The sequence below is a fragment of the Opisthorchis viverrini genome, assembly GCF_000715545.1.
Source record: "Opisthorchis viverrini unplaced genomic scaffold opera_v5_39, whole genome shotgun sequence".
NCBI lineage: Eukaryota > Metazoa > Platyhelminthes > Trematoda > Opisthorchiida > Opisthorchiidae > Opisthorchis > Opisthorchis viverrini.
In genome coordinates this window covers 1,622,687-1,637,701 of record NW_008751696.1, presented here as the reverse complement: position 1 = coordinate 1,637,701, position 15,015 = coordinate 1,622,687, and the positions used below count along the sequence as shown (strand labels likewise).

At 45.9% G+C, this 15,015-nt stretch overlaps 1 protein-coding gene across 1 annotated transcript; it reads left to right on the top strand.

The window, feature by feature from the left end:
• Window positions 1–226: 226 nt before the first annotated feature.
• T265_02989 (hypothetical protein) lies at window positions 227–14,370 on the top strand (the record flags this gene model as incomplete). The annotated part of the gene is made up of 9 exons (XM_009167368.1): window positions 227–394; window positions 2,031–2,118; window positions 2,892–2,944; window positions 2,974–3,101; window positions 3,133–3,196; window positions 4,843–5,130; window positions 8,771–9,008; window positions 10,386–10,486; window positions 13,901–14,370. The coding sequence occupies 9 exons, from the start codon at window positions 227–229 to the stop codon at window positions 14,090–14,092; spliced, it is 1,320 nt and encodes a 439-aa protein (XP_009165632.1).
• Between the last annotated feature and the right edge of the window lie 645 nt (window positions 14,371–15,015).

The window sequence follows — 15,015 nt, the reverse complement described above, 5'->3', positions numbered from 1 at the left end:
TTACTTACGCCCTGTGTGAACAAAGCTTGGCAAACAGGTTTTTTACCATTGACCCAGCAAACACCCGGCGAGGACATAGTAAGAAAATTTTCAAGCTCAGGGCACACATTCATTAGACAAAACTTTTTTTTTCATTTCGGGTAGTAGCTGCGTGGAATGACCTTCCTCCGACGGTTGCACACGCTCCTTCTCGAACCCAATTTAAAGCACCATTAGAAATTTATTTATGCGAATTCTCGCGCTGGCAAGCATACTGCTCTGCGCTGAGAACATAAAGAGCAGTGCTACACCCTTTTTTCACTTGTGCCTTTTGAACGAACGACAGCCACTGACCGACAAGAACAAAACCGGCCCGGGAAACTTGGGCAAAAGCCTCGATCCTGTGTATCAATCCGTGAGTGAAAAGTAGTGTATCAATCCGTGAATCCGTGAAAAGTACTCAGATATAGTTGATCGCGATGTTCCACAAGCTGAGCGCTAAAATGCCGCACTGATGCTGTTGGTACTCTAGTAAGGCGTAAGGTAGCTCAGTAGGTGGTTTTGGTGGACGCGTTTCACATCAGGGTCTGTTGTGACTTGGTGGTCGGTCGTGCGTCGGTCTTTGGCTTCCTGCTCCACTCACCATGGCATATCAAAAGGCACGATATCTTCAGACAGCTCTTTATGGAGACAAAGGAGCATTATTACCAGTGTATCAGGGAAATCACAGAATGTTCCACAAGGTCATGCTAGAATCTCCGTGAGGGGACGAGAAGCGTCGAACTGGTGATGGTCAATCCAGTTTGGCTGGCAGTCTGGCCAATCGAGGCATGCCCTCATTTAGTCCGTAGCCCGGACGTGACACATGTCGAATTGATGTTGCGGTTCGGTTACTAGGGCCGACTGGCATCCGGACAGGGTCCGGGAGCTTCTCAGGAGGCAGACGAGGTGTGCACATTTTTCGCGCCCCTATAAAGCGCAACGAACAAGTCTGTTCCGAGTTCCCATGAGTGTTCCAGAACGAGCGATGGTCAGTACTTGACTCTCCATTTCAGTGCCAGACGACTACCTAAGTGAGCCTTAGCCGCGCTGACGCTACCTACATGCGCACTCTTGTCCGTTCGTCAGCAACCACAGCACTATGTGAATTATCATCCTGCCGCAACAAGGTGCCCCAAAACCTGCTTACATGCAGCAGTCTGTTTTCCAGATTGTCTCTGAATGCGAACGTTAATGACTGAGTTTTGGGTGTGAAGGATGACTTCGAGATGTCTTCGGCTGCGACGTCCGAGACAACCGTGGATAGTACAGCTAACCGCAAGGAATGGTGAATGGATGTCAGTTCTTAAGAATGTGTCTGCGTCGTGTCTTTAGAAACGGTGATTAGGGTGTAAAGAACAAACCTTTAAAAGAGAAAGAAGAAGGCCTCAGCAGTAATCGGCTTCCGCTTTTTTCCTTGCTGTATGCAGCAAGTGCGGCAACTTGGCTCGTGGCACCACGCGACGGCCGATGGTGGGTGAGCCTCAAGGTTGTACGTGGGCTAGATAATGCCAGAGTGCCCAGACGATTAGGGTCCTTGGTCAAAGCGTTTGGCTCAAAACCTGGCATCAAGGTAGCGTTGGTTACAATAAGATTGTCAGGGCAGATTACATTTTTGGGGTTCAAGTCGCCACACCTTCCGGCACCAACCTGGAGGATCATTAGGCTGTTAGTCAGGCTGCTACTCATTGACGAGCCTTTAATGAGAGACATCCGCTCCCAGGTATAGCTCATTGGGTTATGAATGTGCACAAGCTGTTACACCGCTGTAAGCTCTAGTTTTTTCATGGTGGACTTTGATCCATTTGCGGAAACTTTCCACCTCCTGGACCTTCACTACCCAACGGCGCTCTGTCTATCCCTAGGAAATTCCCTGTGCGTTTGTTGCCGATATAAATATCCCAGTATCAGTGAAACCTGTTGGTCTTTGTGACATCCACTTTACGTTGTGGTTTGCCAGTTACCTCGGTCGGACGGTTTCAAATGCTGAACTAGGTTTCTTTCATCTCTAGTTCGAGCTGGATGAGTGGTTAAGGGGCGAACTTATTTACCGGAAGGTTCGTGGTTGGAACCCAACCTCTTCATCTCGACTTCCCCCGTGTATGCTTTAGGAGGCTAGTAGTGCCTCAGCCATGCTTCATTCGTGTGGCATGATAGGTAGACGCCGAAGGGGCGTTACAGCCGAACGATTATTTATTTATTTATTATTTATTCATCTCTTTTCCAACTCTCCTTGAACTCATCCTCATTACTGTTATGTCCGTGGGGTTCTGAATGACTTTTAGGCAGCGCACCTGTATTTCGTTGAGCTTGGGGAACACTGCACGTGGCGTACTGAATGGTTGTTCGCCCACCGTTGCACTCTTGAGGTGACGCAAATTGATACGTGGTTGCATAATACCGTATTACAAAGATATTGTGTAGTATAAAGCAAAGCCTTTTACCTCTAACTAGTACACATGTTAAGCTATACCACAGCTTAATCTTAATGCCAGGTCGCATCTGCGTAAATGCCGTGGAATCCAGTGACTTGTCACCAGTAGAACGCATCACATAACCCTGATATTCCTAGTATTCTCCCCAGTACGTTCGACGCCAGAGTGTCAGATATTTCTATTTTCGGTGCCTTTCTGCTGGTTAAGATAAACCTGTAAACCACACCTTTTCGTCCACCAAGGTGGTGCTTGACTCTATGAACATTTCCGAATCTGTTCTTTAGCGTCTACGCGAGACAAAAGGTGAGTCCTCCCGGACCCTAAATGGCTCTTCCCTAGAGGTCCGAGGTCCGAATTGTCCTGGTGTTTCCCTAACTAATTCATCACTGAGTCTATAGTGTTTTCATCAGATTGACATTTGCTTCCTATTGTTCTCAGCCAAACAGTTCGCACGAGGCATGGAAAAGTTTTGCTCGGAGGTTCCGAAAATAGTAAGTTTTGAGTTTGGCTCAACTTGCAGGAGTTACACGCACATCTTTCTGGAAGTATCTCACAAACGACTTTGCTCAACATACTTGGTGTGGATCAGTCAGAGAGTTTGATGAAGCGGGTAGCTCTGAAACAGGGTGATCAGCGTACTCTCGATGAGTGAGTGTTTACTAGGCTGTCATAACTACAGTAGATGTTTCGCATTGTTCCACCTTCTGCACAACGCGATCCGGAGTCCAGATATTGTCGAACGGGTGAGTATTCTTTCTTTGATAACCACCGTCCAATAGCCTTTCCCGGAGCCTCTTGGTTTTATCTCGTCAACAAATTCCAGCAGTCTGGAAAATATCGAGGGGTGTTGACCATGACTATTAAACAATCCCTCGTCCTTCAGTGATTTTCCAGGTGCGCCTTGGAAGTTAGGAACCAAATCCAAGTTCTGTTCTTGTGGTGCTGACTGGGCTGCTGTGGGATTTCGAAAGCGCGCTTGTGAGTCATTTAGGGTGATTGGATTTCACACTGTTGTGAACGCAGAAGTTCAGAAGTGTACAGGGAGTGCAACCAAGGTCCTCTGCTAGTTTGTGACGCAAGCTCCTTTTGTTTTCAGACGCGGCTGCCGCGGAACCTTGAAACAAGGACATGAGAGACCATTCAGTCCGAAATGAAGTGATCAATTCACATCAGGATGATTAGTCTAGATTCGCCTACTAGTTGAAAGTCATGTGTTCGTGCTACCCTTTCGGTGTGTAGTTGTCATGCCGCCCGAAGAAAGCACGAGGGCTGAGGTACTGTCAGGTTGTCCAAGCCTAGACAGGAACAGTCGAGATGCAGAGGTTGGGTCCAAACCACGGAACTTCCGGTCAGTAACTTCGCGCTGAAACATCTCGAGTCATCTGAAGATGATGTTGAACTCTGACACTGTTTCTGGCTCTTGCTCACCTTTACATTGCCGAGCCTAATCGATATTCCACATAGGGCTAAAATCGTACAGGACCCCAATATTTATCCAGCTTCCAGGTGAAGTTACTCAAAGCGGTCTTCTGTCGTATCTTAATTAAGAATATTAGTTTATAGTGGTAGCAACTGAAGAACATTGTAGGCATGATGTTAGTGCACCAGTACGTGCCTTGGGTGTGCAAGTCTTTTGCACATCTGGTACCTAGTTGAGAATTTACAGCCCGCCCTGACGTGAGCCGCTCCAAACACCCGCTGGAATCAGAGTAATTTAGTGTCGAACTTATGTGAAGCTATCTACATTGATTTTCTATTCCCTGAGGCGAGCTTTTTACTGAGGAGACGTTTTTGTACCTCCCGGCTACCTGATGGCGTTTCACTTTAGGCATGTTGGTGTATTCTCTGGACCGTTGAATTAATTCAAATGCTTTTGGTACTACATGATAGGCGTTAAGCCTCACTGATGGTCGGGACTCCTAACTTCACCCGATTTAGTTTGTTTGGTCCGTTCTGCTCACCATAAATTGCTATTTTGAATCTCTTGGGGAAGCTGAGTGTTAGACATTGATCTCGAGGAGGACAGCAACAGGAGAGCAGGTAGATATGCCGCTGCTCCCGTGGACCATTAACTCGGTTCCAATATATTCACCCTGATGCGAACCAATCTAGGTATATCGTTCAGCTGTAACATCTTTTCGGTGCCTAGCTACCACGCCACCCGAAAAAGGCATGACAGATCGGTTGCCCAAGCCTAGATGAGGGACAAAGTTCGGGTTCGAACCACGAACCTTCCGGTCAGTAAATTCGCGTTCTAACCACTGAGCCATCTCCCCCCCCCCCAATTTAGGTATATCAGCGTAGTCTCAAATTACAACCACAAGTGTATTGCTTTTGGATTTACTACGATGATAAAAATTTTCGAACCATATATTTCTTGTCTTCACAGGTTACCATAGACGTTGTTGAGGAATTCGCTTCAGATGGCGTCATTTACTTGGAACTGCGCACTACAGTCCGAAGTTTGCCAACTTACCGTGCCTACTTGGATGCTGTTTTACGGGGCCTCAGCAATGCATCTAGTATTACTCATGGGGAGATCGATGTCTGTCTATTGTTTTCAATTGATCGAGCTCGAGGAATAGATGATGCTTGGATGACTGTAGATCTTTTGAAAGAGTATGCACCGTCCTGGCCTGAGGTTCTCGTGGGTATTGAACTCAGTGGGAATCCTAAGGTAAATGCTTTTTTTTGCGCTGGGGGCCCATTTTCAAAGCCCATTATTCACGCCAATTGAGTTTCTTTTTTTATGCTCTCATTTCATCATTAGAACTGGTAATCGGGAAGAATAGCCGTTTTCATAACCATCAGTAATTGATGTTTCAGTTTGGGGACCAATAAAATGCACTCTTGACGGTTTTCTTTCCATCTGCCCGGCGGGACATATCCTGGCAACAGAGCGTAAACTTCACAATGAGCTATAGAAAACTTTCAAACATAGTGGAATTAAATAGAGACCCTTCCGAACAACTCGGTGTGGTTGGCTCTTGGAAATTTTTCTAAAGTGACTTACAATTTCCCTTTGAAACCCTCCAAAATGACCCGCTACTCATTGTTAAAGGAGTCCAACCTACTGCTTTCTCGTGGCAGAGGTTTTCACCAAGGCAAAAGGCTAGAGTAGGTGTCCAGCGTCTCGATGGTGTTGATAAAATATGCTGTCTTCCTTGGGGAATTTATGAAAGCACTTATTCGGAACCACTACCAGTTATCGTCTGATGTAGTCTTATACCTACTGTCGGACAATACCCTGAAGTTAGAATCAGCTCCTGGTAATCGATGAGCATCGATGTGCCGTCTAGATCTCCCAGGTGTCCGGACAATGAACTGAAAACATTTCCCAGTTCTCAGTAGGCTGTGAACTCAGTGCTTTGCCTGTCTGCATTGCTGAAAAATCATTGAATTGTGAGCTCCGAGTGGATTCTCCTAAGATCACCTTCTCACTCGTACTGGTCATCCTGAAAGTATACATTGGGGTCGAGGGTTGTTGTATTAACTGAAGGCTAGAAGTATCGACAGTTTTTTTGTATTTGTATGATAACCAGTTAAATGATGTCACCGCTACTGTTTGTTCCATCCTGTTTGAGAGACTTTTGTGTGTTCGCCCGTCAACCTTAGCGAACTTGCGCATAGCATTGCATCGGGATGCGTGCTACATGTCTGTATTCGTTCCTATGTACGCAATTGTCTGGTCGCCTAATTTATGGCGCCCGTTACTCATACATAAGTGGTGATTTTCGTGCAAGTTAATCTCAAGCGCTGGTCAGCTGCTCGTCAAACTACGGGATCGTGCGTTCTCCCTAGAGTTTTGTGAGATGTGCACTACCGATGATCCCCAGTAAGTATGAAACGGCTGTACAGTGCTTCTCGATTTCGGTTGGTTCTACTTACCGGACGGAATCTCATTTGGAGAATTCCATATATCCACACAATAAAGACAGTCTGTAAGCACAGCGGATGAAGGACAATCTCACAAGATGGATGAAACTTCCATTTGAGAAGTCATCGCCCGAGAAGCCAGTCAACGTGCGATCACCTTATATGGATTTCGTTATTGAACGATAAGTGATGCTCTATCCTGTATAAGTGAAAGTTAATCACATGCTGATCATCCGTTCTTGGCCGAACGGTCAACTTTTTGAACTACTAGCTGAGAGATCGCGATTTCGAAACTCGCTAGATTTTTGTGAGATACATACCGCTGATGACTCCCGAAAAGGATTAAACAGCTGTACAATGCCGTACACCGTACTGTGCACTTTCACGGGTGAGACAGGTTCGCGAAAGCTGCTCTGGCCTTCTTAATCCGGATGGAAATATCGCCTTTCACGAGACAACCTGGACTGATACAGCTGCTCAGCTAAGCAAATTAGTTTACTACTTCGGGGGCGAGATGGCTCAAGTGGTTAGAGCGCGAGTTTACTGACCGGAAGGTCCGTGGTTCGAACCCGACCTCCGCCACTCGACTTCCCCTGTCTAGGCTTGGGCAACCTGACAGTATCCCAGCCCTCGTGCTTCCTTCGGGTGGCATGGCAGCTAGGCACCGAAAGGGCGCTACAGCTGAACGACTTTACTACCTCAGTAGGTTCGTCCGCAAACATCAGGTTAGGGTTCGAGCCCACCCGCTCTTGCAGCAGCACTTTGCAGGTATGAAGCGCATGCCAAACCATGGGGCAGAATTATTTGGATTATTTAATATCGTTTGCATTACAACGGCGTTAGATCCAAGACGAGCTGTTGCCTGCGTACACGATATCTACGAGTGAATGCCCCGGGAGAACTTCGACCATACAGACATTAGAGGCTGGTCGTGAATTCTCCATAATCTTATCGATGGCGGAGTTGAAAAGGAGGGATGACAGAGAATAGCCTTGCCTGACACCAATCGATTTAGTAAACTCAGGGAGAGCTTCCTGTAAACTTTGACGCGCTTGCGGGAGGTGACGTACAGCGCCTTGAGGAGGGCCAGGAGTGTATGGGGAACACTTTTGCTTCACTGAGGCTGCCATAGTGTCTGACGGTTAAGAAAGTCAAAGTCAACTTTCAAGTCAAGGAAGACAACCATTGTTGGGCGCTGGAAACAGTGTCGCTGTCCCAGAATCTGTCGGAGGGTGAAAACATGATACATACATCCTCTTGCAGGACGAAACCCAGCTTGGTCTTCACGGATCTTTCTCTCCATGTTCATTCAACCTTCGAAGGATAAGGCTAGAAAGCACCGCTGCCAGAGCTACCAGGATGATGCCACGGTGGTTTTCACACGGCATCCGTGTACCCTTTTGTAGGATGGGAAGAACTTTCTACATACCCCATTCTGCAGGCCCTTTCTCTTTACACCATATCGCACCAGTGAGCTTTGTTAGATGGGTCACCATGGGTTCCTTGCCTTTTAAAGAGGGATGGATACAGACCGTCCATTCTTGATGCCTTCACACGTTTCAGTACAGATAGTTCTTACTATCCCGATGGGCGATTAAAGTTTACATTCCATTCACCCGTATGCACTACCTCCAGATGCTGTTTGCAGAAAACCGGCTAAACTGCTCTTCGAAGTGCTCAGTCCATCCTTTCAGTCGACGTTTTTGCTTTCCCAGGGCCCGTCAGTCGTAGCAGTTGATATAAGGCACTGCTGTTTCCGATAGCAAAAACCTTCTCCATCTCCCGAGTTTTTGAAGTCCACCAGAGCTCTCGATCCTGTCTTAGTCTACTTGGCGTTTTAGGGATTTGCGTGTGCCGTCGTACTCGTATGAATTTCCTGGTGTCAGCAAGGACTAACGATCTGGATGACAGCCAGTGGTCAGTTGATTGTACCGGAGCAGTCGGACAGATAGCACTGAACGCTGCTAGCATACCTTCTTTCACATTTTCCCATGCTTCATCCACGTGCTCATAACTCCCTGTGTTCGTATCTTTTTTCCTGCATATTGTTGCATTTTTTTTATTCAAACATCAGATCGGCAATCTCCTTGATTTCGTCGAACCATTGAACTGTGTTCAAGCACTTGGATAGCAAAAACCTTCTCCATCTCCCGAGTTTTTGAAGTCCACCAGAGCTCTCGATCCTGTCTTAGTCTACTTGGCGTTTTAGGGATTTGCGTGTGCCGTCGTACTCGTATGAATTTCCTGGTGTCAGCAAGGACTAACGATCTGGATGACAGCCAGTGGTCAGTTGATTGTACCGGAGCAGTCGGACAGATAGCACTGAACGCTGCTAGCATACCTTCTTTCACATTTTCCCATGCTTCATCCACGTGCTCATAACTCCCATGTGTCGTACCTTTTTTCCTGCATATTGTTGCATATTTTTATTCAAACATTAGATCGGCAATCTCCTTGATTTCGTCGAACCATTGAACTGTGTTCAAGCACTTGGTCTCAAGACTAGCGTTCATCTGGCTGAGTTACCGAACGAAGGTGAACAGTGGCTGGAATTTTTGCAGTGCCACACACCCGATCGCATCGGTCATGGGACGCATCTGCCCACACCAGATACTCCCGGTGATGATACACCTGCGTTCAAGGCCAGGGACTTGATTTTAAGCTCTCGTACTCCTATTGGTAAGTGCACTGCTGAAATCAGCTGAGTCGCACATTCTTCTTCTCAAATTCCTACTGTTCTATATTAGTACCGACCTTGAGGAACAGGGAAGAAACGAATTTTTCTGGTCGGATGGTTTTCATTTGAGGTCCCGTTCAACAGGTAAAATCGGTCTATATTGAAAAATCTAAAATCACTTTTGAGTTGTTTCATCCCTGTTCGGAATCACCATTGAAATGTGTGCCTCACGAGTCTCCGGGCACTTGTAACCCTCCGGCTATTAGTCGAACACCAGGTTTTATTAATTCGTTTCTATTTCCTCCGAGCAACCGTTGACAGCACCAACTTTTGATGTATCATCACCGGAATGAATTCTTTTCTAAGCACTCCGATGTGGTATCTTGTCACATCCAAAAGCTTGTCTATTTGTACGGGTGGATGATGAAATTTTCCCTGTTCTCCACACGCCGGTTTACCGTCCGCTTCACCAGAGAAGTTGGGGATGTTGAGTGAGTCCCCTGTTGGGTGTCGATTGTCGGGCGAAGGAAGACGGCTTCCTAGACATGCGTGCCCCATTCGAATTGGACAGAATACCCCATTTTTTCAGGTGATCGTGTTAACTGCATATGAGTTTCCTGACAGGAATTGTACGAGGGCCAGCGGGCAACTAAAAGTGAGCTACTTAGGCTATAAGTTGACACTTTCCACTCAAAAATCCCTCCCAACCCGGCAGCCTCCCAACCCTCGTGCTTCCTTCGGGTTACACGGCAGCTTTGCACCAAAAAGACTTTACTGCTGAACGATTATTATTATTATTATTATTATTATTATTATTATTACTATTATTCCCACTTGATGTCTTCAGGACTAATGAGGAACAACATTGTGATGGGATTGCCTCTGCTTGAACCCATACACGCGATCAGTCAAACAGCTCTTTGACCGCAGATCACTGGAGAACACTTGACTCATGCAATTTTTACTTTTGTGAACACGGTCATTTTGTTCCCTTGTTACTTGAAGTGGAACTCTGTTCATGGCGGCCTATTTTTCCGTCATTGTGCACAGCATATTGACGCAAACATCTTTATGGATGGGATGGTCGTAAGAGACGCTCTGTTTGCTGGTGAATTCGAATCGCGCAGCACGCTCAACCTCGATTGGGAAAGGATTAGGGGAAAAAATGAAAATAAAGACATTCTGCGCGCGAAGCATAGTCACAAACCTCATTCCGCGGTGCGTTTCGAGTTTCACCACAATCGACAGGCGTACAATAAGTTTTTTGGCCACAGCCTAACTTTCTGGGAGTGGTGGATTCTCTATCTGTTTTCGTGTTAATGTGCACTATGTCTCCACATTTAACGGCTCATTCACTGTTCCATTTTCCGGTCGCACAGAGATTTGCCTTACCTCAAACATCGTGTGTGAAACCGAGCTCACTTACGAGTCCCATCATCTTGCTTCTTGGGTTCAAGCTGGTCACCCGGTCTGCATTTGTGTAAGTCTTTCCTCGTTCATCTCTTTTTTTCCGCTCCGTAATATACATGTATCCATAATAAAGAAAGATGATTTCAGACCGGTTAATGCGCGAACCATCTGTGAGTAGTTTGGGTACCCAGTCAACCAATTTGTCTGCTATAAACCATGTGCCAAGAGTACATTGGTTCAAGCTACTATCGTATTGGTCGCCGGGAAATGAGACATAATGGGTGATATATCCACACACTAGTGGCATGATCAAATTGCTCGGGAAACTGGGCAACAACGTCTTGAAGGTGACAGCTTTGATCCACGAGAGTCATTGACTGCGTGTGCTCAGATTTGGATTTCTTGCTTATGGGACCTGTGATTTAAGGCGAGGACTTGCCCAGTGAACATCATTTCCTATCCCACCGGCTCACTACATACAAGTGGTGTAGTGCCACCTGTGGCTGCGAGGAAAAAACTGGCCATATGGATGAACGTCATACAGTAGTATTGAGCACTTGTCAAGGTCTCGGTGAACATTGCGTAACAGTGCGTTACTTCGTTACACTTTGCCTTCATCGTCATCAAGTCGTGATACAACTATGCTGTTCCATACCACTGTGCTAAACTGTCGACTAAGCTGAACCGAATCATAGAAAGCGTGGTGCCGCCTCAAGGTGGTTGGGTAACAATATTAGTCACGTCGGCCACTTCTCCGGGCTTGGACTAATGTTTTTTTCTGAAGACTAATATCTCCAGTTAGACTCTGGATCCATTTCTCTGGTGGGGATTTAGTCAAAAACATCTTTGTCGCGTCCCTGGGTGTGTCCCCTCATGGGTGACCGAACTATCCCCACGATCTCGATTCGATTCACACCACCAGGTTACGGAACAAGGTTGTGCAAGGAGGCCCCCTTGACTCTGGCATTCGTTGGGATTAGAGTGTCTATCCAACAACTATCCTTCGGGTAGTTACGTTCACCGTAACTTTTTTAGCTGGAACTTGTGCACAAGTTCACATTCCTGATACAGAAACGAAACGATGAAGACTAATATCTCCAGTTAGACTCTGGATCCATTTCTCTGGTGGGGATTTAGTCAAAAACATCTTTGTCGCGTCCCTGGGTGTGTCCCCTCATGGGTGACCGAACTATCCCCACGATCTCGATTCGATTCACACCACCAGGTTACGGAACAAGGTTGTGCAAGGAGGCCCCCTTGACTCTGGTCATTCGTTGGATTAGAGTGTCTATCCAACAACTATCCTTCGGGTAGTTACGTTCACCGTAACCTTTTTAGCTGGAACTTGTGCACAAGTTCACATTCCTGATACAGAAACGAAACGATGCCCCTGGATCGCAGTTTACGGCTTCCCAGTATTTCTCTGCGCGTGTTCACTGTTAATACTGAGGAGCATATGAAAATCGACAGTCATGTGTCCCATGTAAATCGTGTACCGACTACTGGATCTCTAGAGCTTTTATTGATTATTTTTTCATTCACAATGCCCTTCGCGATTGCAACACCCCACCTTCAAGGATACCGAAATGCATCCTCTGCAGGGCGGGTGACCAATATCAGTCGCCTCTCATACCTTCTTTGCTTGGCTAAAAGGAAGTCAGTTACGTATGTCAAGTTGCGCAAGTTGACTAATGGGCGTTATCCACCAATCCTTCGTGGGATTGCTAGACGCGTAAAACTCGACAAGTACTGAATTGATTGGCATAAACACACCCGTTCTACAATTCCCCATTTAAGCGATTCACTAGTAATAACTCAAAATTATTCATCTGGGGTCGTAACTATCGAGGGTCGAATCCCCGGTCGACTGAGGTTGTACCCTCCGTTCAGCCTTAACAGTAACGTAGTCCGAGAACAGTGTTTCCCCCTTTGATAATGACTGACTAGAATGATGGCGTCAGGACAGGACTGCCCAAACCAAATTTCAGTTTTTCGTCGCGGGGCTATTCGATTTTTCTCACAGTAAGATAAACTTTATAATGTGCGTGCAATTCATGGTCCGGCTATTTGGTGCTTTCACATATGCTTTATTGGGACATGCTGATGAACCAACACTATACACTAATGGCTCTCATTTTAACTGAATTATCCCCATGCTACCGAGCTAGACACGAATAGCAATCTCGGAGAGAAAGAGTGACAAAGTCGAACGGAATAAACACAGTCTTAATCCAAAGACTGCAGGGTTGCCGTAGATTTCTTCTTCCTATTGTTTGGCTCTTACTGTCAGTAGTGTGTGTGTGTGTGTGTGTGTGTGTGTGTGTGTGTGTGATGTTCCGACCTGCTTATTTCACTTTACAGGTGACTTCATCTTGGAGAAGGATGATCAGACTCCGAATCGCTAGTAACCATGAAGTGCGGTCAGCAGCCACGGCTGGTTTATTTTTCAGTACCCTGAGATCTAGTAGCCCAGCGTCATCCTTAACCGCTGTTTTCATTTTTCTCCCTGAACGATAGCGCTGAGGTGACTAAGACACCGGCGACGGGAGCAGTTGAATGGTTCGAAATCCGGTTTACGGAGAGCGTGTCCAACCTACCGCCGCTTGATCCGTTAGAAGATCTTGCATCAGATTCTATCCTGCATGAAGCTCTTACCGGACTAGCAGTCACCCCAAGAGAGACCTTCGAGGTTAGGTCACTTCCCCGAAGAATCTCTCCCAGGCCTCCGCCGAATATAAGCAATCCCTTCAGGCCACATAAACCCCTAGGTGGCCTTTCTAGGCCACACCATTCTATGACGTGCTTCGATATAAAATAGTATAGTATATTAGTAGTTAAGGGTAGCACAGCCTATTATATTATATAGCATTTCACAACTTAGTATAGCTTAGTTCTGTGTGCTATGGTGTGGTATAGCAAAGTATAGCACACTGTAGCATATTATACTGCAGTGCGGTATAGTGTAGTGCAGGACAGGATGGTACAATACACTGTAGTATGGAATACTATGTTTTATACAATATAGTAGTGGTGCTAATAATGTTAATCGCCTTTAGGTGAAGTAGCTGAGTAAGTAGCAAGAGGTGCTATTCAAAGTTTCACCTTGGGGTTTTTCTCAAAGGGATGTTTATTCTTCAGAGTGATATTGTTTCTCACAGACCCGTGGCAACTTAGTTTAGCCGTTGGTGACGAATCACCGTATCCAGGGCAGTGAACAAAGCAGCAGCCGTCGATATAAGCGGAACTACCAGTAGTAGTAGCATTCGTTTTAAGAAAGCGATGCAGCCAACTTGGCGTCAGCAGGCGAGACGTATACGACACCGTTTTTTGAGGTGACTCACTCATTCTATTGCGCTACCACTTAAAGACTCTTGTTCTACCCACCATACACACACACACACACGTATGTCATTGGGTCTTGGTTTCATGCTCATGCTTCATGGTTTATACTATCATGCCCCTTATTCCTTTCAATATATTTCAGACGGATGATAAAGGCATCTTTGGTTGTTCCTCGTCGAGCGAGCTAGTCAAAGCGGTTGAACATTGTGGTGTGTCAAAGTCACAACTTCGGCATATTTTGAAAGATTCCGCAAGAGCTGCATTCTGTTCGGAAGCAACAAAAACCAAGCTACTGAACCAAATCACTGCATTTTTTGACGCATGCGCCCTTTGACTAGTCAACTTTTTTTCAATTTTTAAACTATTTTCCATTGTTTTATGTGTATTTGTGAGGTGTTTTATGAACGAGTAAATAAATTGGAACTGAGTAAAGTTGGTTTGTTTGATGATAAACAAATAAATTCTTGAGGAACCCCCATATCCTGACACTTCGAATCACGACCAATCCTTATCTTCGGAATTGAATCCCCCCCGGAATTTATTTAACTAAGGAAGTGTATCTTAGACGATTCTGTGCCACGACTTTCATTTCTTGCTTTTTTGAGAATGCTATCTGGATCCAACTGTACTTGGCGGTCGACAATAGTCCCTCCAGTGGTGACCAGTTCACTCTTGTTCTATGAGATTTGACCTGAAATTCATACATTTTCATTGCCCACTCGCCAAATGCCACCAACAGTAACGTCGGTGAAAGTCTCTGGGCAGAAAATGCCCCTTCAACAAATACGAGGATGTGGAATCTACACAATACAATAGTCTTCGTTTGTTCGGACACGACTCAAGTAACTGGCCAGTAACTTTAAAGTATCGTGGTTCCCGCACGCTGATTGGGGTCCCGCAACAGGAGAGATCGAGGCAAGATATTCCGTTTTGTGGAGACTTATGAAATCCGTGAACGTGATTTTTATCTACGTGGCACACAAAGACTACGACTCTCCGTGTCCTCAACACCCACTCCTCAGATTAAATAACTTACGATTGGTGCCCTTGGATCTCCAATGGTTGGGTCTTTCTTGGTGAGTTGTTTTGAGCACCTTGCAACCTTACCACGCCTCCTTGCTTCATGGACGCCACATGAAAATATCGATCAGTAGTAGTCTTTCTCAAATGTACACAATTGTGTTTCGTGTTGACACAGCACTGGAAGGGGTTTATTTACGGGTTCAAATTGAAGTTCTGTTGCCAGTTGTCCCTAGG